Raw genomic sequence first — 18,671 nt, forward strand, 5'->3', positions numbered from 1 at the left:
TTAATAAAAGTTATGCGGTGTTTTAAAAGTTCTAAAAGTACAATATTAGTTCTGACACATAAGTAGTCTTGAATTGAAAAATCATACATTTAACACGATTAAACCCGTTACTTACTTGGTATTTAATGAAAACCTGCGACCGCATAATGGCATTACTTGTCAAAACAATGTTTCGGGTTCTACTAGTATCTGGCTGGATGCAACTAGACTACAAAACTCTTTCAGTGGTTCGTCTGCTCACGATCGTGCGACTCACTACGATGCGTGTGCTTGAATGAAAATGCCATGAGGAATTACAGTTTATACTTTTATAATACTCCACTTATCATCTATTAGTATTCTTCATGGTTTAACCAACAAGTATCATCAATCAATCCCCCTGAAAAAAGAAGAACATCTCTGGGTTTTAAGAATAAAGATTGGGTACCACTGCTAAACAAACCTGCCAGTTCCAAGCACAGATTCATTGGGCAATGTTAACGGTATTGTTTACAATTTTCATTGTCTTAGGCCCTGGGTATGATGACACCCTTTTACAACGCAGCTCATTTTTCCTTACACATAATGTAAACAATACCGTTAAACATTAAAATTTAGCTGTTTTCTAGAATTAAATATCCTTAATTTAATATTAAAATGTAGCTAGTTCATTTACCTTTAAAACAAAATTATTGCTAGTATCCTTTGGTAAATTGGGAAGGTTTCACAAATTTTTTTTTGCGATCCTCTTTTTTCCCTATAAGGATTCCTCAGAGGAAAAACGGACTCGTAACAAACATGGCGAAATCCGCAAGAGTGCGTTCACAAATAGGGAGGGGGTACGCGTCAATCACTTGCTCTATACAGGACTCGGCCCCGGTTCTCGAAAACCCGGCTTACCCGCGGTTCGTCGCCAAAAAAAGTCGCCCATGAGCGATCCGGGTAGTCTATTTGCCAAAGTGGGTAGGCTGGGCGGATTTGATGGGCAAACCGGGTATACCCACCGCCATCTTGGAAAATGGCGGCTTGCAAAGCCCCAAGTTAAATTAAAAGGAAGGGTAGCAAAAAAAAAATTTTTGTGGCGGTAAATTCAAAGGGCGTCACTTGATTTCAGGGAAAAACTCGGGTAATCCGGTAGGCAATCAGGGATAACCGGGTTTTGAACCTGGGTAATGGAAACGGTTTTCGAAATTGTGTTACCCACATGGTACCCGGGTAGGTAGTGGGCACAAAGTCTTAGGAACCGTTACCCACCGGATCCAATTTTTTTGCCGAGAAGACCTACCCATTCGCCCAAATACCTACCCATTGAACACGGGGCTGAGCCCTAGCTCTATTACCATAGACAACGAAGTGTCTAACGTATATCCCCCTGTAGCGATGCGCGTGTCATGCCGCATGGTGGCGCTGAGTCCGATAATATAATAATTTTGGGTTTCCCTACTGATCCAATGCTTCACACACCGTCATTTTATAATGAAATCATGCACGGTATCACTTTGGTATGCACATGTAAATTAAGCGCAAAAATTCAGCATATCGTGTGAATTATTTCATATTTTTAGTGGTTGGGTAACGTTCATTCATAAAATGTTTTATTTTTCCCCATTTTCCCCCATTTTCCGAAATAAGTTTGTATCAATCGTGAAACGCTGCATGTAAAAAATAGAAAACTGCAGTAAAAATCAGTGTTGTTTGGCGGGGTTTTTTTTTGTGATACCAGCTAAAACAAAATAGTACATAACTAAACATGGTCTATGATGGCGCGTTCAAGGATAAGTAGAATAATTGCTTCTGAAGTTAAACTTGATGGAAGCATTGGGGTTGTTACATGATTTATTGGTTGCACCGCTGTAGAGGTTGCCGATCTGTTCGTGGGACAGCGGTGATAACCAATCGTCCCATGCGAGATATTTCCGTGCCTCACATTCGTCATCAAATGGTGAATGAGCATACAAGCTGTTTGTTATTTGAACAGGATATCACGTCAGTCTGTGTTGAGCCATTTACTGATACCCGCCTCATACTGGGGGAAGAGATGGCACTAACAATCAAACTCACCTTGTGGTACCAGACGAAAAAAGGACTTTAATCCCAGCTTTTTCTGAACAAATTCCCGTCACGTAAACATCCTCGAAAGGATTCACGGGCGTCGTCTGCATAGCGGCTAATAAGGGAAGGATTGAGCTGCCGTGTATCATATAGACTGGCACGATTATGTAATCAGGATACGTATGCCACGGCCAAGCTTCCAATGTTATTTGATACCGATTTGGATCTGTCGAATCAAAAGTGTTACATTTAATTTGGAATATTGACCTAATTTTAGTAAGCCATACAACCAGTCCATTAGTTTCACGTACCTCTTGCTGGTCCAAAATTGTTTAAGTGATCAGGAGGGAATCCACAATTCTGACTGCGACCAAACATAGAGAACTTACCCGTTTGGTGGTAGGATTCAACCATCTGTGCAACATTGTGCACGTTGACGTAGACATCATCATCAACTTTCAACAAAAAGCTAATTTTAGGGCAATTGATGTTCATCCAGTTCAGCAATCCTGCCATTTTAAAAGGTAAATTTCTGTAAAAGTCCAAAATGTCTAACTGAAGGATATCTCTATGAAGCGTGCTCTCCCCTCGAATTTTGTTCTGCAACAGACTGTCGCTCGACCTTCCTAAAACAAAGACAAAACGGGCCACGCTCAGCAAACCTTTGCCAACAACAACAGGGACGTGGTTCTTCCATGTTTTACGGATTTTTTCCTATTCAGAACATTTTATGTTGCCGAAATGACAGCTATGAATACACTGCGGCTAGTTGGGTTACCTTTACACGAAGAAACGGTGATGGGGTATTTGAAAGACGTGACGTCGTTGATGACTGGGCCCAGTTTAGGAATGAGTGGTTTGACATTCACTAATGGCAGCATCCCTAAACGAGCCATTTCGTAGTGCGTATACTTTTCCACTCCTGGATATGGATTATCATGCAAATATGGAACTGCGTAATTGTACAGAACTTTCCTTTCTTCATTGAGGATTTTAACGATATAATCCGTCTGATTTGGCAGCATTTGAAAGTCAGCTACGCGACACATAACAAATATGGCCGTTATGATCCCCAGTTCCATTTTCAGTCGATAATTACTCGCTACGATTAACACAGAGAATTTGTTAATAAAATTAATTTTGGCAAAAGTAAAAGGTCTTTTAATGCCAAGCGGTAGATAGGAACTGACCTTGTTACACTTATACAAATCGGTTGGTCGCAGTGTAGGCTTTGGCTCGTCTCAACGCTGAGTGTCCAAGTGAGAAAACAAATGCCATTAGCTGAATTTAGATGAAGCAGATTAAATGCTGAAAGCTAAACCCGTCACTGCAATTGATTGAAGGAGACGTCGTGCGTGCTGTATTGTACAGGTGGTCAAATTGCTTGCATCACGAATCTGTGTTTGAAACCTATACAGCCAATCGATGTAGTTTTATTACCTTTCAATTAAGAACACGCGTTGTTCCATCGTGAAGGCTCTCTTGTCTGAGTTGTCAACATACCCATGAAAAGTAAACACTGCGTGCGCTGATGTGAGGCAATTCAATTTGACAATTGACACCGGAGTCGAAGGACAAGTTTCATTCAATGGGAAGTCGACTATCGTTTTCCATCAGCCATTTATCCATCGCTGCGAAGCGGATCTTGTTCACGTCATCGACAGCCGCATGAAATTGTTAAAGACAAAAAATGGGACAATCAGGAGGTTGCCCACATTAAATGAAACCATAATCTTAGACAGCAAAATTCGAAATAATAATGACGACATGGTGTACATACCAGAAGAAGGAAATAAGTAGACTCTAATGGCACCAACTGTATAAGGACAAACGGGAATAAAATATATTAAAGTGTATCTTCTCTTCTCGTCATCATTAGTCAGACTAGTAATAAGATATTGAAACTTACCTTAAGCTTCTTTACCTGTATGCATGCGTGTCGATTGCCAGGCAGATGAAACCATCACACCAACTTGGCAACGCCCAAAACCTAAAACAAAATGACAAAATATTAGACATAATTTTGCACGAATGAATTTCGTTAAATAGCCTTTTTACGTAGCGCGGAGTTCTAAAGTTTATGAGGTGAATCAGACGTGCTCTTCCAGTGGCTTCAGGTAGAAGAAGTTCCAGATACAAGTGAATCCTGCTGGAACAAATGCGGACACAGCGCAGCCAATGACATGCGGACACAGCAGCAGCCAATGACATCCGTTCCAGGTGCCGCAATGGGGGCGAAATCCAGTGAACTCGGCAACATTTGAAGCCATTGGGACGAGTTCATAAGGACGTTAAGGAACATTAACTTCATATCGGATGTAAGACACTTCCATTTAGCCCGAATAGACGACTACCTCAGCGACAATCACAAACCGAATGTCCGTCGTCTGAGAAAATGCTTGTGAAATATTCCTTCTCTTGGAATCGGTTAGATTCTTTCACCTCTAAATGAAAATCAGATCAAATCTAGATGCACAATGCAGTGAAAACAATCAGAATGCAAAAATCAAACACGTAGTTTGAAGGGCCTAGTACATTTGGATAAAAATATCATTGAAGCATATTTTATTTTGGAAATATTAAATGGCTGTCTTTTGCATGACATCCTGTTTTTCACTAGTTTCTATTTTGAGGAATAATGACCACATTAGGCGTTTTAGAGAACTAACGTCTTCGCTATTGGCGTCCACGTCTTCATCGTCCTCTTAATCGGATTCTGTTGATATTTCACTGGCTTAATCAGAAATGTTACTTTCTTCGGAACGCGAATTCAAATAAGCTGCTGCCCTACATTGAAAGAAAATGGTTCGCACGAGCATAAATTGTGTGACATGGTCAAATAGTAAAATAATCGTCAGGTTGAATTATTTGAAATCCGTGGATCGAAGCTGATATCACTTACCAACTCATAATTGACTATAAGTTTATTCTCGTAAAGGTTTGTAGATTTTGTGGTAAAAAGTGATATATTCCTTAGACTGCCAAATTCATAATGCCTGTTGAGTTCGTATATTATATGACGAAAGTAACTACTTCGACCCTAAGGGTGTAGACGATGTATTTTCTAGCTTCTTTAAAGACCTTTTCCTCATCCGCGCAACGCCCCTTTTTTGTCAGACTTTTTCTAGCTCTTACATTGAGATGTCGTCGCAAAATTTCTCTCGCGGTTCGAGGAACCCACGTGCCGAACACGTTCGCGTCGACTGGTTAACAAACGGGCGATTTCGTGATGCAGATAGTTGGAACAATTCTCGCGTATTTTTTGATCCCAACGCTGATCGTTTTGTTCCAAATGGCACAGAGAGATTTGATCGCCCCGTCTTTCGTGAAAGATCACCCTTGAGACGCCCACGTTACGAAGATCCGTACGTCCATTATTTAGACGAGGGCGAAATTCGGGGCCAACCGGCAGTTCAAGATTCTTACGTTCGTGATCAAGCCGTTTATCCGTACGGCGCTTATTTCGAGTGTGAACACGATCCCCGGTCTTACCCGACCCATAGTGAATTCGAACCGGAGGATGAGTACTATAGTGATCAAAGAGAAGACGAATGGGCAGAGTACGAAGACGACGGTGTGGAGATTGATCGTGGTCGCCCTTGGCGGCCGCAGAATAGCGTTCGTTTTGTCACAGAAGATCCGCCGTTACCCGCCGAGAAAAGAGGGGCAGTTAGCGGGTTACCGACCGTTTCAGATGGGGGTCAAGCAAAAGCAGGCGACGCAGGTCCGTCTGGCGCTGGTAGGAATGCGGACTCTAGACAAGAAATAGCAGGCCCTTCCTGTTCAAATACGGTCCCAACACCCTCGGCAACTAGTGAACAGAATTTGGGGCTAGGTAACGCTAGCGGGCCCCCTCTTCGCTGATTCCAAAATCAATCTGTGACGAAATCACGCAGCTACTGTCAGTGGGCATTTCGACTGAACAGTCTAAAATGGCTTCAAAGGAGTTTCCGTTGACCTTTGAGGTCCCTGATTTTTCTCTTATGCCTCCCAAGCTAGACGCGTGGATGAGCCGTCGCTCAAAAGATAGAGGCGTACTGAAGATCGTTAATGCAAAAGAAGAAGCACTGGTCAGGACCCAGTTAAAAATTATGGACATCGGTCCTCCATTGATTGACCTTTACTCTAAGCTGTCTGCGGTTGAGGAGGCCGAGACGTCCGGTTTGCGTCGCTCGGTGCAGGCGGCGCTAAAACAGTGGGGTCGGGCATTTGTTCACGTTTCAAAAAAGCGTCGTGAGTCGATCGTGAATATAACAGACCCAAGAATCGAATATCTCCTGAGGGACGACAGCTGCTTTGCAGCCGGGAAGGAGGCCCGCGAGCTCCTGTTCACCGGCCGTTTTCTGGAGCGGATGTTGACGGAAGCAAGTCAGGATGAAACTCTGGCTAGGCGCGACAAAGCGGCAGCAGCCGCAGATCGCAGAAACCCAGTTCGGTCGACGCGGCGTGACCAACATTTACCACCACCGGCACGCCAGGCATTTTATGGCGAGCGCCAACAAAGTGTTCGTGGCAGTAGACCGAGAGGACGGAGGGGTTTTGGAGATTCCAGAGGCGGTCGCGGACGCGGGAATCCCAACCCAAGAAGGTATGATTTACTCCCCCAGTTTATCACTAGATTGGTTTCTGACAATGGTGTTAATGTTGAGGTCGGGGCCAGATTGAGATCGTTTGCTAATCATTGGCGTACCGTAACTGACGATCCCTGGATCTTGGACACCGTCGCTAACGGGCTCGTAATAAATTTTTTATCCGATCCTTTTCAGCGCTCGGCACCTCGAGACGTTGTTATGTCTAGCGAAATGCGAGCGGTTTGCTTGGCTGAAATTTGTAGTTTGCTAAAAAAAGGGGCGATTGAGGAAATTACAGATGAATCGGCGGGGTTCATTTGTTCATTCTTTTGTGTCCCCAAAAAAATGGAGGGTTTTAGGCCGATCGTTAACCTTAAACCACTCAACAAGTTCATTAAGTATGAACATTTCAAAATGGAGAATTTGGAGACGGTCCGTTTTTTAGTAAGAAAAGGGGACTGGTTCATTAAATTGGATCTCAAGGATGCTTACCTGACCGTGCCTGTTCATGCAGCCCAACAGAAATTCCTGCGTTTTAGATGGGAGGGGCGTATTTTTCAATTCCGATGCATGGCGTTCGGTCTAGCCCCAGCCCCCAGAGTCTTTACCAAACTTTTGAAGGTTGTCGTAGCCTTTTTAAGGAAACGGGGGTTAGACTAGTAATATACCTTGACGATTTTTTAATAATGAATGAGTCGGAGAACGGGGTGCGCGCCAACCTGAAATCTACGCTTGAAGTGTTGGAAGCACTTGGTTTCTTGGTGAACTGGGATAAATCCGTCATCACCCCCACTAAAATCATGGAATATTTGGGAATTTTGGTCGATTCAGATAGAATGTCCTTTTCTTTACCCCCCGCCAAAGTCAAAGATGTAATGAATATGTGCGGAAAAGCCCTATCCGACGGCAAAATCCCATTGCGCGCAGTTGCGTCTATTTTGGGGAATTTCACATGGGCCATACCGACCATCCCGTTTGCACAATCCCACTATAGGAGTATGCAGCAGTTCTACATCTCCGAGTCGAAGAGAGTGGGAGGCGATTTGAGCATAAAATGCTCTCTTTCGCTCGGGGCTAGGTCGGATTTAGAGTGGTGGATTCACAATCTAAACGAAATGAATGGCAAAGATTTTTTCCCTAAAAACCCCGACATCGAAATCTTTTCAGATGCCTCTTTATCCGGCTGGGGCGCAGTATGTAACGGCGTCACTACGCGCGGGCCGTGGACAACGGCGCAAGCGGAATTACATATTAATTCACTTGAACTGACTGGAGCGCTGTATGCGCTACAGTCTTTTGCAGGGAGCGCGCGGGGCCTATCGATTCGAATATATTTAGATAACACAACGGCGGTGTGTTACGTAAACAAAGGGGGAGGAACGAAGTCGAGCGGGTTAACCGCGATAGCCAAGCGCTTGACTGAGTTCTGTGAAGAAAGGAAACTGTCAATCGAGGCAGTCCACCTTCCGGGGGCGATGAATGAGGAAGCGGATAAAGAATCACGATCCGGAAGCGATGCGAGCGATTGGTTGTTGAACCGATCGGTGTTCAGTAATTTAAACGTCATTTGGCCGGTCGATATCGACCTTTTCAGCTCTCACTGGAATGCGCAGCTACCCTCATTTGTTTCCTGGCGTCCACAGCCAGAGGCGACCGCGGTTAATGCCTTCTCTTTAAACTGGTCGGAGTGCGCCGGCTATGCGTTTCCGCCCTTCGCCCTAATACCTAAATGTCTGGAGAAGCTGCGTAGGGAAAAAGCTAAATTAGTTATGATTTGCCCAGTCTGGCCGGCGCAGCCATGGTTTCCTGTCCTTCTGGAACTAACATGCGACGTGCCGATACTCCTCCACGCATCCCAGGATCTGTTGGTTTCGGCAACCGGAGCTGCTCACCCGCTTTTGCAAACCGGATCGTTGCAGTTAGCCGCATGGAAGTTATCCGGCGAGACTTCCGACGGGAAGGCTTTTCGGAACCTTTGGTCAACCTACTCGTGGCTGGGAACCGCAGCTCTACACTCTCGACTTACGAGTCGGCCTGGAGGAACTGGATCGATTGGTGTTTTCGACGGAACGAAAATTCCTTATCGGTCCCTTTAAAATCGGTTTTGGAATTTCTTACGGGGTTGCATCGGGACGGGAAGTCATACAATTCAGTTAACGTCCATCGATCGATGTTGTCCAAAACTCTCCCAGCCGTCGACGGGCACCCAGTTGGGACCCACCCCTTAGTTAAAAATCTCCTTAATGGTTGTTATAATTTGAACCCCCCAAACCAAAGTACAAATGTTCATGGGACCCAAGCGTCGTCATTCAATTCATGGCCCAGCTGGGTAAAAACGAATCTATTTCCTTTCCATCTTTGACAAGAAAAACGGCGACGTTACTCGCCTTGGCATCGTTGCTCCGCGTATCAGAGCTAGCAGCCATCAATTTTCAGTCTATAAATTTTTCGGAAGAAAGCGTAAAGTTTAGTTTACTTAAGCCTAGAAAGGCGCAGCACAGCGGGCCCTTACAAACCATCTCTATTCCGGCTATCCCTGAAGAGGATTGCTGTCCGGTTCATACCCTAAAGGCCTACGTCAAGCTAACAGGCCCATTCAGGGTCAATTCAAACATTAATCAGCTATTCATATCGGTCATTTCACCACACGGCGGTGTGACGGCCAACACCATAAGCAGATGGATCCGAATTACTCTTAAGGAATCGGGTGTGGACACATCGGTGTTCAGCGCTCATTCCACAAGGGGAGCAGCGGCGTCAAAGGCCTCCGCAGCCGGCATTTCAATTGATGAAATTTTAAAAGCGGGTCATTGGAAAACGGAATCCACTTTCAGTAGATTCTACAAACGAACCATGGAGCCTTCGATTGTTCCGGCAGTGTTCCAACTCGATGGCCAGGTCTTAATGTCATAAATAAATTGAAACTGCTTTGAAATCACCCTTAGGGTCGAAGTAGTTACTTTCGTCATATAATTGAAAATTACCGGAGGGATCGCTCAGCGATCCCGAAGGGTAATTAGAATTATATTAGAAATAACGAATGAGACCCTAAGGGTCTCATTCCCACCCAACCCACCCGGTTTTTTCCATTATGTAACGTTTCAATTGATTTCATTCATGTGTCTTTAGACGGGGAGCGTGCAATAATCAAGAATAGAAAAGTTCGCCAATCCCACTACTGTACTGAAAGTTTATACCCGTGTTTGGAGCCTTTTTCCGGAACGCCCGGTTTTTTTGCCAGAACAGCATCTTCCACACTTTCTCAGTTGCTGCAGGGGCCAAGGAGTAACCAATATGTTGAAATCCAACATGCGCCTCTTCCTTATTTCCCATTTAACTTATGATTTAATTGAGCTTCCTCACCGCTTATTTGCAACCATGTGTAAATCGCCTTTGTTTGTTGTTTGTTATCAATGTGTTGGACGCTAAAAAGTCTGACAAAAAAGGGGCGTTGCGCGGATGAGGAAAAGGTCTTTAAAGAAGCTAGAAAATACATCGTCTACACCCTTAGGGTCTCATTCGTTATTTCTAATATAATTCTAATTACCCTTCGGGATCGCTGAGCGATCCCTCCGGTAATTTTCAATTTGTACCCAGTCCTGAAAAGCATAAAGTGGAAGAGAAAATAAAATTTGGTAAAAAATTAACGAATTTTTTAACTTTAAGCGCGTAGCATTGTTTGATTATGTTAAATCATGGCTAAAACAATGATATTCTAAACAGATTTTTTCTCACCTCCGCTGGCCAAATCATTAATTCCTCAACGCCCCCGGCTGCAAGAAATCGACCGTCCGATGAAAAGGCGAGCGTTCTGTATCATCGGAAAGACGTCGCGGCTGTTGTTCGCATTCCAGAGGATTCCAAATAAAAACGCCTTCCATCGAACCACTAAATCCAAAAAGAAACCCATCAGAGAATACAGGAACTGAAAACAAAAACATCGGACATGGATTTAACACCAATTCACAAAGCGTTTTTTTTTTATTTATTTTTTATTTAAAAATGCCTATATCCCCTCGTACGGACTCCTATTTAATTGCGGACATTTTGCCTCCTTGACCTGTCTACTCTTCTTTGTTGATATTTAACTTTGGCAGATGGTAGACCAGCTGAAAAGTCTGTCATTCCTTTACAGGACTAACAGGGAAACGCATTGGATTCGCCAATTCATTTGTTTGACTTTTTCCTTTAATTTATTTTCCTGTATGCCTTTCGCTTGGCATCCGCTGTCGAATGGCTCTGTGTTCGTTAAACTTCAAGTTGCATTTTCTAATTTCAGAAAAAAAATTTCGAATCCCCACCCCCGTGGCTAATAGTTTTTAATTCAGTCGCAACGATTCATCGGGTGATTCGCGTTGGAAAGAATAGACGCGCACTTTAAAAAGGCCTTCAGTCAAACAAACAATTTGGTAGAACTAGAATTTAAGTTTTTAATGACTTACATAACAAAAGTGAAGTTTTTGGCTGATTTCCTTGCCCTTTCGATTCCGCCCTCTGCTTCCCCATTTCCTGTGCACAAGCGCCAAGCAAATGTTTCCTTTTCCTCCTCCTCTTCCTCCTCCTCCTGTAGAGGAAACTCCAGGCTATAAATTGGCATGTCGTGGTCCATAGACCAAATCTGCCAAGAAAAAAGACAAATCGAATAGGAAAAAAATTCAATTTCCTCAATTTCATTCCATTACGTCAATAAACAAATTATTTACATTGATCCCCTGATCACCACCACTGGCCAAATATTTGGTCCTTTCATTCCACTCCAGATAACGACAGTTCATTCGATGTGTGAATTCTTTTACGGGTCGAGTTGTTGTCAAATTGTTTTCCTCCATTTCAAAAATATTGATTTTTCCATTCCAAGAAGATGCCACGGCGATTCGCTTTTCAGAGATCCACTTCACAGCCGAAACGCTTTTACAGTCAATTGTGGTGATCACGTCGCCAATGGATGAATCACATACGACAACTTGATGATCGTTCTTGGCGAAGAATGGTGAAGAAAAAGAAAATAAATTGGCAAAACGTAAAAATAAATTGACGAATAATGGGCATAAAAAGGCGCAGTTTTGACTTTGCTGAACTGACATCTCCGCACGTTCACTTTATGTAAATGGAGAATTGAATTTTCAATTTGAGGAATGAATCGTTAATTTCAAACATCAAATCTAAATGCTTTGACTGTAACAGTTTCGTTTTGAAGCAATCAGAACAGCGACGATGTTAATGAAAGTATCCAATAAACTTCATTTTTTTTTAATGGCGTCGTCAAGTAAATTTTAATCATTTTGCAAAAAATAAATAAATAAAGTAAAGGACAAATAACTGACATGAAGATGAACCCAAGTTTGTTGATGGGCCAATCAAAATTGACATTGTAACTTACCGCATAAGCAGCAAATAAGTTGGGCCTGGTTGGATTCCAATTTATTTCATTGAAATAACCAGAAATTTCCTTTTGAAAGGGGATTTCGCACTCTGGGTAACTCCATACGACGAGATTATGGCCAAATTGGCCACCGTATCCAGCAGGTAGTTGTATCCCGATAATCTAATTCAAGATTTCACATTATATTTTCTTTTAGTTGTACGGATAAATTATTTCTGTCTGTCCGTGATTTCGTTTTACATTTATCCGTAACAACCAGATCAAATACAGATGTTGTTAGGGGACTATGTTCCCGTACGAAATCAGGGATAAAAAGTCAGTCCATTATTGACTTACATTCCACTCAAGCGACCGAACTCTCTTTCCACCGAAGTTTAGAGGTAGACATGTGACTTCTTTCTCCTCTCTCCAATTGGAAAACGGAATAGCCAAATTTTCGGCAGTGTAAAATATTAACTTTTTCTCATTGGCACATGCAAGAATCAGTTCAGTGGGGTGGGAACGGATTATGTAATCCCCACCTAACGACGATTCAACGAGCCTCAATTGACATTTGCTTTTGTCTAAAAAAAGAAATAAAAGGATCGCCATTATCAATTCATTTTCAAATGAAGCGGTTGAGTTTTTACCCATCCCGTACAATACAGCGGCTAGTTGTTTTATGACCTCAGGCAATCCGACTCTTTCTTTTTCTTCAAATTGAATCATATCCTCAATCAAACGAGCAAGGATTCTTCCGTTTACGTCGTCTGCCGCCAAATCTTTTTCAAACATTTAAATTAAGTACATTTTAGAAAAAGAGTGAATACATTATTTTATGAAGTAGATAAAGTTAGTAAAAATATTAAAGTTTTACGAATGTGGAGTAGGAGAGATTTGATATGAGCTTCACGAGTAAAATATTGTTCTATACTTTTTTTTGTTGACAATGATCTTACCATCATAACAATCACCAGATTTGCCAATTGGTATATCAAAATCTAACTCATCATATACATCATAAATCTTTGCTAAATTAAATTACGTAAAGAAATATCTATCGAAATGACTTACTTTGCTTGTAGCTGACGAGTTCCCCCGGGGTTTTTTTCAAAATATTGGCTGGCACAGTGACTGGATTTTTTCCAAATGGATGAGTGCCACGCGTCAAGAAATAGAAAAAAACACATCCGGATGAAAACGTGTCACTTTTGATTGTTGCATCTGGGAGATCGGCAGGCATGTTTTCAGGGTCACTTAAAAACACAAGTCTCTCAGGTGCTAGCCACTGGAGAGTTCCTCTGATTTTACTCTGCGAAAAAATATCTTGGTGTGTTTTCTTAACAAACGATAAATCAGAGAATTTCATCTGAACGGGCGTCTTCATTGAAATGAGGATGTTTTCCGGTTTAATATCGCGATGCACCAAATTTCTCGAGTGGATGTAATGCAATCCATTGGCGATTTGATAAAGGACCAATTCGTCTGGCGGCAATTTCGGTCCGCTGAGTTTCTTTTCGCAATAATCCGTCAATGTCCCGCCACACAATTCCAAAGCCAGATGCCTGTTCAGAAGTTTCAACAAATTGTTTAATTCAAAAAAATTTGGAAATGAAATGAGATGGCCATTTTACGTGAATCTATTGTCGGCCGAATCATCGACGTCCAAGAGTTTCACTACGTTGACGTGATTCAATTCTATGTGTGTATTCATTTCTCTTTGAATAATATTTTTTTGAGCGGTTGTCGTCGTCATTTGTTTAACGGCAACAAGATCGCCGTTAAATTTCCCTTCGAACACTTGTCCAAAATAACCTTTGCCAAGTTGTTTGCCAGTGTTGACTTGGACTGCAAATTTAATCAAAAAATTAATTACATTTTAGAAAAAGATTACTTAGACTATACACGAAACGGAAATTCTTGACTTGCGTGAAAGGGCTTCTTTAAATTTCTCATTTGCTATGTGCAACCAATTGAATCCTTTTCGTGGGGGAATAATCATATTTTTGATGGGCTCGTACGCAAAGTGATTTTTATCCAATGCTTATTGAACAAAAACAAAAACAAAAAAACTATTTAGAACTAAAAATGCGGTGAATGTATGCAAACTTACCTGGTAAATTGACTGGATTCTTTTTCGTGAGGTTTTATATCAAGATTGACTTGGAATCATTACCAAAAAGGGTGTTCACCACGGGTTAGAAAATAAAACAAAATGCATCCAGCTGCAATGACATCTTCGGTGGCGTCTTTGATGCCTTCCAGGGAGCAAGTTTTTTTGGAGAGTGTCCAATACTTTCTTATGCAGAGTTTCACTGTATAGGAAATGTTTTCTCCTTTTTCCAACAGCTGTTTGCTATAACTGAATTTGCTCAATCCAAAATCTGAAAATTTCATGCGCACAGGACGGGACTGGGCAGCAATGACGACGTTTAATGGATTTTAATCGCCATGTACAATTCCTTTGCCATGCAAATAGAAGATTCCGTTGGTAATTTGATAAAGAACTTGCGATTCATTTGACATGGCTCCATCGTACTCGCCATTGCAATATTCGTATAACGTGGCACTGTACGGTTCCAGAGCAAAATACCTGGACCACAAATAAAAATGAGATGCCTTTATTTTCCACTGCTTATTCCTTAGCCACCGATGTGAAAAGAGAAGAAAAAGAAGAAAAAGAAGAAAAAGAAAAAAATCAATGAAATAAAAACCTGCAACATACGTACGCATCATACGCAGTTCCCGTCCTACTCGTTTGATTCGAAAGCTCTATGACCTCATTTTAACCACATAGACAACGAGGCCCACATTTCAAACTTAAAATTGATATTACGAATTAAAACGTAATTTTTTTTTAAATGTCTACCATAGTTTTTGTTTTGCCCGTCATCATTACTCCTGCCACGACTAAGTTACAGTATAAACCGTAAAGAACAACAACCCTCCCCCTTGGCTTAAACAATCAGTTGATCTTGCAGCGAAAACATTGAAACGACGTGTGACGAAATAAAACGCCCCTTCATCTCGTATAAAAGTTAAGACAAAGAAAGACTGACACAAATTACACGATCGCAAACAAACCACATCCAATTCATTACAACTGAAGCAAAATGCAGAGATTTTACAAACTGTCTTTGAACTTTGAAGCAACCGAGTCATGGCATGGCGTTCGACTGCTAGACGACTTTATCCTTTCATTCATTTCAGTACAAAATGGCGGATACTGTGCACATTGACGACGAGCTATGTACCAATTTTAATGAATTGGATTCTGAACTGACTGAGCACATGTAGAGACGACATGAGACGAAAGGAACTGCCAACATAGAGATGGCTGTGATCCAATTTTGCCAAAAGCAATTTCTGCCAGCGTTGACAAGAATAGTTAAATCCACTAAGGTCGTTTCAATTAAAAATAAAATGCCCAATGGCAATTAGATGGCGATTGAAAGACGTCATTTATTCGAAAGTAATTCGAACGATGAGTCTCCAAATGATCAACAATTGCCATCAGCTAAATTGATGTGTAGCAGACTAAATACTGAAATCAGAACCGATCAATGTAACTGATCAAAGGAGATGTCGTGCATGCTGTGCTCAATGAAATATAAGATGTACTCAGAAAAAGGATTAAAGTCGATTTATTGGTCGGATTAACATTCAGGTTTAAAGCTGATCAACAGCAAACTGAATTAGACTTTGATTGTTGTTGAAAACGTAAATCCGATTCGATTACAACAGACAGTGCATTCGTGGCTCTTAGATGCGATTGGTGATTGAAGCGATTGAAAAGACATCAGGTAAAAAATGTTGAATTTCTATTCGAAGGTAACTTGTCCGTTGGCGGGAGCTGCTGCGGCATCAACGGGCACGGCTGCAGCATCAGGAGCGGCTTCTCCGGGTTTCTGTCCCTCACGCCAGCCGAGCCCGTAACCTCCGTGACCACCATAACCTCCGTGGCCACCATAACCTCCGTACGTTGGGTATCCTAAACGATATGAAGACGATGGATTTTTAAGACTCGAACAAACGTATGAAAACGAAATTTCATGGGTGATGATGACTTACTGTTATATTGGTTTCCGTAGCCGCCATGATGATGGTGTCCATGGCTGTGTCCATGGCCGCCGTACGAAGGACGCAATAGGAAGAAACGTTCGTCCACCTTTTCTTCGCCAGGAGCAGGGCCACCGTCGACGGGAGCAACTACATCAGCGGGAAAGGCGGCATCTTGCGGATAAGGGAAGGCAACAGTTACACCCACCAACAGCATCAACTGTTTGCGAAAATAATGTCTTTGTTAAGTTTGAATTTATTTTTTTAGTGTTTAAAAATGTGTGTTTTGAACTTACCATCAGAATTCGAGACATTCTGGAGTAGGATTGTTCGACTGAGCTCTGGAGCAATCGAGTGAACAGAGTGTGATGATTGTTGAAGTAGAATTCAGCCTTTTTATATACAGGAGCTGTTTTGCAAAGAGTATAGAGCTGAGAATCGTTTGCCTATGTTTTCCCCTTGTTCTATACGGTTTCGACTATAGCAACCCACCCGAGGCTAGGCAATGTTGTTGTTGTTGTTTGGGCTTGTACCTGATGAAGGGGAACACGGGGCAGAAGGCTGGAAAAACCCATGGCGACATGGGCTGGGAGAAAACCAAAGAACAAGAAGAACGATGGGTATTTCCTTATGGATAAAACGTGCCTCTTCCCTTATACAAGAATTGAAAACAAAAGACAGTTGAACTGCTTTTCTGATTTATCCCCCTTTGTTTCACGTGTTTGCCTTCTTTTGGGATAAAGTCTTCGTCCTTACCTGTCAAGTTCTTTGCCTTTCCTATAACGTCAATTTTTCAACTCATATCTTTTTCGCTTTAAATTGATCGTAATTTTCTTTAAGTTTTCTAATAAAAATATCTTTGACGATCTCTGATTCTCCGCAGCTTTAACCAGCAGTTACCGAAAATGTTTAAGGAATGTACAGAAGAAATTTAGTTTTAATGGAACAATCAATTTTATTCAGAACAACATGTAAGATCACGACATAAAGGGATAGGTGGGGTTAACTGGATACACACCGAATTAATCAAATGGACGCGTAATCAAGTCGTGATTCATTTTGCCGCGTTTCTGTTCACTGGAAAACGACTCCATCGCCACCGCTGGCGATTTCTGAAGCTGGTGCGGAGTCAACGGCAGCCGCCGGAGGCTGTGCGTCGGCGGGAGCAACGACGCCATCGGTCGGTTGTTTCTTTTCACCTTCACGCAAACCCAAAAGTCCATCCAACACGTTGCCTACAGTGCCCAGAATGCCTTGCGGTCTTCCGTAATAGTACCCAGGATATCCTTTAAACGATAACCATCCAACATCAAATCATAATTCATCGTGAATAGTCCAATGATATATTTATACCATTGTATCCGTATCCGTTAGGGCGATCGTAATAATCGTGGCCATAATAAGGCTGATGTCCATATCCGTAATTTTGATGACCATAAGAATGTCCGTACTGTTGGCTGCTGTAATGGCTTTGATATTGTTGATTGCTGTAATAATTACTTCCATATTGTTGGCCGCCGTAACCTTGTAGAGAATTCCATTCAAAACGTGTTTGTAAATCTATACAAGCTTTAATTTTAAATGATTAAAAGTCTTTTGTTGTATACCGTAAGGACGATGAACAGGTCGATAACGCGTGTCGACCGATTCGCCTTCCCCTGATGGAGCTGAAGCCTCGGGACTAACCGCAACCGCTGAATCGTCGCTATTCGGCTGAGGGAAAGCGAAAACGACCGCAAGCACCAACTAATAAAAATCCATAGTTTAATCTAAGCCCATTTAAATCCACGTTAATTATATATGGCATACCGTGAAAACCAAAGAAAACTCGAGACTAGCCATAGCTGTCACCGTTTGAACGTATATCCTGTTGGTGAGACGAACGCGTGAACTTGAACTGAGCCCCGAGTCGAATGTGGCCTCCAAACTATACACGTTCCTCTCCCCCAGTATCCACGTCCATTCCTCTCTTTTTTTTTTTTTTATTCCTTAAAAGGTAAGTGACTGGCTGATGGGCTTCGTGCGTTCGTGTGTTTACCGTTATGGAGCTAGAAGAGCTTTAAAAGAAATTTACGACTTTGCGGAAGTGGAAGAACATCATCATCTAAAGAAATGGCATCATAAATCAGCCAACAAATTCGGAGTTGATACAACAATCGGCAAGTCAAATTTTATTGTTTCACCAGTTGAAGCTTTTATCCGCCTAGTGCCAAACACTGGACTCTCAAGTCTCAGCTGATGGACCGGAAGACCGTGCATCATTGCCATATCTTACAAAACGCCGATAATTAATTGCTTTTCCCAGAGTCAGAGTCATAGAAGTATAGAACCCTGGTCCTATGAACGTTGAGCAGTCCAAGCCTCCAAGGTGAGCAGGCCGTGATGACAAAGGATTGATGCCATGAAAAGTAATTTCATTATTGTTTGTGCATTTTAATCACTTTTAAGTAACAAAAATACCTCTTCATAATTGTAACGAATGTCGATGGAAGGACCGCCCAAAATGTGCATAATAAAAAGCTGTTTAGCTACTTCCGCCTCTCCTAAAATATTCACCCTGTATGTTCCGTTTAATAAGATAAATATTCCGTCACAAAATATGATTTCTTTAACCAACTGGAACAAAAAAAATAAACTTTTTGCAATTG

The 18,671-nt window shown here is 42.0% G+C and overlaps 5 protein-coding genes across 8 annotated transcripts; 1 reads left to right on the top strand and 4 right to left on the bottom strand.

The window, feature by feature from the left end:
- Window positions 1–1,552: 1,552 nt before the first annotated feature.
- Window positions 1,553–5,088, bottom strand: LOC116929466 (lactosylceramide 1,3-N-acetyl-beta-D-glucosaminyltransferase). Of its 2 annotated transcripts, XM_045177695.1 has the most exons (10): window positions 4,934–5,088; window positions 4,090–4,818; window positions 3,941–4,021; window positions 3,812–3,847; window positions 3,535–3,675; window positions 3,222–3,441; window positions 2,810–3,133; window positions 2,343–2,657; window positions 2,041–2,257; window positions 1,553–1,938 (listed from the first exon to the last, which is right to left on the bottom strand). In XM_045177695.1, exons 7-10 carry the CDS (start codon window positions 3,111–3,113, stop codon window positions 1,749–1,751), a joined length of 1,026 nt encoding a protein of 341 aa, XP_045033630.1. In that variant the 5' UTR covers window positions 3,114–3,133; window positions 3,222–3,441; window positions 3,535–3,675; window positions 3,812–3,847; window positions 3,941–4,021; window positions 4,090–4,818; window positions 4,934–5,088; the 3' UTR covers window positions 1,553–1,748. The 2 variants fall into 2 exon arrangements, with proteins under 2 accessions (XP_045033630.1, XP_032792613.1); XM_032936722.2 differs by lacking the exons at window positions 3,222–3,441; window positions 3,535–3,675; window positions 3,812–3,847; ... (1 more) ...; window positions 4,090–4,818; window positions 4,934–5,088 and having other exon boundaries at window positions 2,343–2,745; window positions 2,810–3,038.
- Window positions 5,089–5,091: 3 nt separating this feature from the next.
- Window positions 5,092–10,089, top strand: LOC116935903. Its single transcript, XM_045177696.1, has 3 exons — window positions 5,092–5,778; window positions 5,979–6,619; window positions 9,732–10,089. Exons 1-3 carry the CDS (start codon window positions 5,173–5,175, stop codon window positions 9,757–9,759), a joined length of 1,275 nt encoding a protein of 424 aa, XP_045033631.1. The 5' UTR covers window positions 5,092–5,172; the 3' UTR covers window positions 9,760–10,089.
- A 98-nt stretch (window positions 10,090–10,187) lies between these two features.
- LOC116929446 lies at window positions 10,188–15,297 on the bottom strand. 3 transcript variants are annotated; one of them, XM_045178001.1, is made up of 13 exons: window positions 14,694–15,297; window positions 14,078–14,557; window positions 13,870–14,007; window positions 13,599–13,812; window positions 13,039–13,529; window positions 12,924–12,965; window positions 12,615–12,746; window positions 12,322–12,548; window positions 11,983–12,147; window positions 11,306–11,578; window positions 11,045–11,220; window positions 10,338–10,490; window positions 10,188–10,201 (listed from the first exon to the last, which is right to left on the bottom strand). In XM_045178001.1, exons 3-12 carry the CDS (start codon window positions 13,964–13,966, stop codon window positions 10,355–10,357), a joined length of 1,953 nt encoding a protein of 650 aa, XP_045033936.1. In that variant the 5' UTR covers window positions 13,967–14,007; window positions 14,078–14,557; window positions 14,694–15,297; the 3' UTR covers window positions 10,188–10,201; window positions 10,338–10,354. The 3 variants fall into 3 exon arrangements, with proteins under 3 accessions (XP_045033936.1, XP_045033935.1, XP_045033937.1); XM_045178000.1 differs by having other exon boundaries at window positions 14,679–15,297; XM_045178002.1 differs by lacking the exons at window positions 14,078–14,557; window positions 14,694–15,297 and having other exon boundaries at window positions 13,877–14,009.
- A 295-nt stretch (window positions 15,298–15,592) lies between these two features.
- Window positions 15,593–16,480, bottom strand: LOC116929495 (claw keratin). Its single transcript, XM_032936777.2, has 3 exons — window positions 16,320–16,480; window positions 16,036–16,243; window positions 15,593–15,955 (listed from the first exon to the last, which is right to left on the bottom strand). The coding sequence occupies exons 1-3, from the start codon at window positions 16,335–16,337 to the stop codon at window positions 15,786–15,788; spliced, it is 396 nt and encodes a 131-aa protein (XP_032792668.2). The 5' UTR covers window positions 16,338–16,480; the 3' UTR covers window positions 15,593–15,785.
- Window positions 16,481–16,958: 478 nt separating this feature from the next.
- LOC116929476 lies at window positions 16,959–17,992 on the bottom strand. The gene is made up of 4 exons (XM_045178004.1): window positions 17,833–17,992; window positions 17,631–17,769; window positions 17,377–17,547; window positions 16,959–17,309 (listed from the first exon to the last, which is right to left on the bottom strand). The coding sequence occupies exons 1-4, from the start codon at window positions 17,863–17,865 to the stop codon at window positions 17,098–17,100; spliced, it is 555 nt and encodes a 184-aa protein (XP_045033939.1). The 5' UTR covers window positions 17,866–17,992; the 3' UTR covers window positions 16,959–17,097.
- Window positions 17,993–18,671: the final 679 nt, after the last annotated feature.

The sequence above is a fragment of the Daphnia magna genome, linkage group LG8, assembly GCF_020631705.1.
Source record: "Daphnia magna isolate NIES linkage group LG8, ASM2063170v1.1, whole genome shotgun sequence".
Lineage (NCBI taxonomy): Eukaryota > Metazoa > Arthropoda > Branchiopoda > Diplostraca > Daphniidae > Daphnia > Daphnia magna.

Excerpts from the sequence above, each read along its gene's own strand:
- LOC116929446 (XM_045178001.1), bottom strand. The coding sequence starts at position 13,966 with ATGATTATTCCCCCACGAAAAGGATTCAATTGGTTGCACATAGCAAAT. Across the intron at positions 12,966-13,038 it reads ACTCGTCAGCTACAAGCAAA|ATTTTGATATACCAATTGGC; the intron begins GTAAGTCATTTC and ends ATGATGAGTTAG. Across the intron at positions 11,221-11,305 it reads GTGGTGATCAGGGGATCAAT|ATTTGGTCTATGGACCACGA; the intron begins GTAAATAATTTG and ends TTTTCTTGGCAG.
- LOC116929495 (XM_032936777.2), bottom strand. Across the intron at positions 15,956-16,035 it reads CTACGGAAACCAATATAACA|GATACCCAACGTACGGAGGT; the intron begins GTAAGTCATCAT and ends CATATCGTTTAG.
- LOC116935903 (XM_045177696.1), top strand. The coding sequence starts at position 5,173 with ATGTCGTCGCAAAATTTCTCTCGCGGTTCGAGGAACCCACGTGCCGAA. Across the intron at positions 5,779-5,978 it reads CGTCTGGCGCTGGTAGGAAT|TTTCCGTTGACCTTTGAGGT; the intron begins GCGGACTCTAGA and ends GCTTCAAAGGAG. Across the intron at positions 6,620-9,731 it reads GGGAATCCCAACCCAAGAAG|ACGGGGAGCGTGCAATAATC; the intron begins GTATGATTTACT and ends ATGTGTCTTTAG.
- LOC116929466 (XM_045177695.1), bottom strand. The coding sequence starts at position 3,113 with ATGGAACTGGGGATCATAACGGCCATATTTGTTATGTGTCGCGTAGCT. Across the intron at positions 2,258-2,342 it reads CAATTTTGGACCAGCAAGAG|ATCCAAATCGGTATCAAATA; the intron begins GTACGTGAAACT and ends TTGATTCGACAG. Across the intron at positions 1,939-2,040 it reads TTTTCGTCTGGTACCACAAG|CTTGTATGCTCATTCACCAT; the intron begins GTGAGTTTGATT and ends AATAACAAACAG.
- LOC116929476 (XM_045178004.1), bottom strand. The coding sequence starts at position 17,865 with ATGGCTAGTCTCGAGTTTTCTTTGGTTTTCACG. Across the intron at positions 17,548-17,630 it reads ACCTGTTCATCGTCCTTACG|GTTACGGCGGCCAACAATAT; the intron begins GTATACAACAAA and ends ATTCTCTACAAG. Across the intron at positions 17,310-17,376 it reads TAACGGATACGGATACAATG|GATATCCTGGGTACTATTAC; the intron begins GTATAAATATAT and ends TATCGTTTAAAG.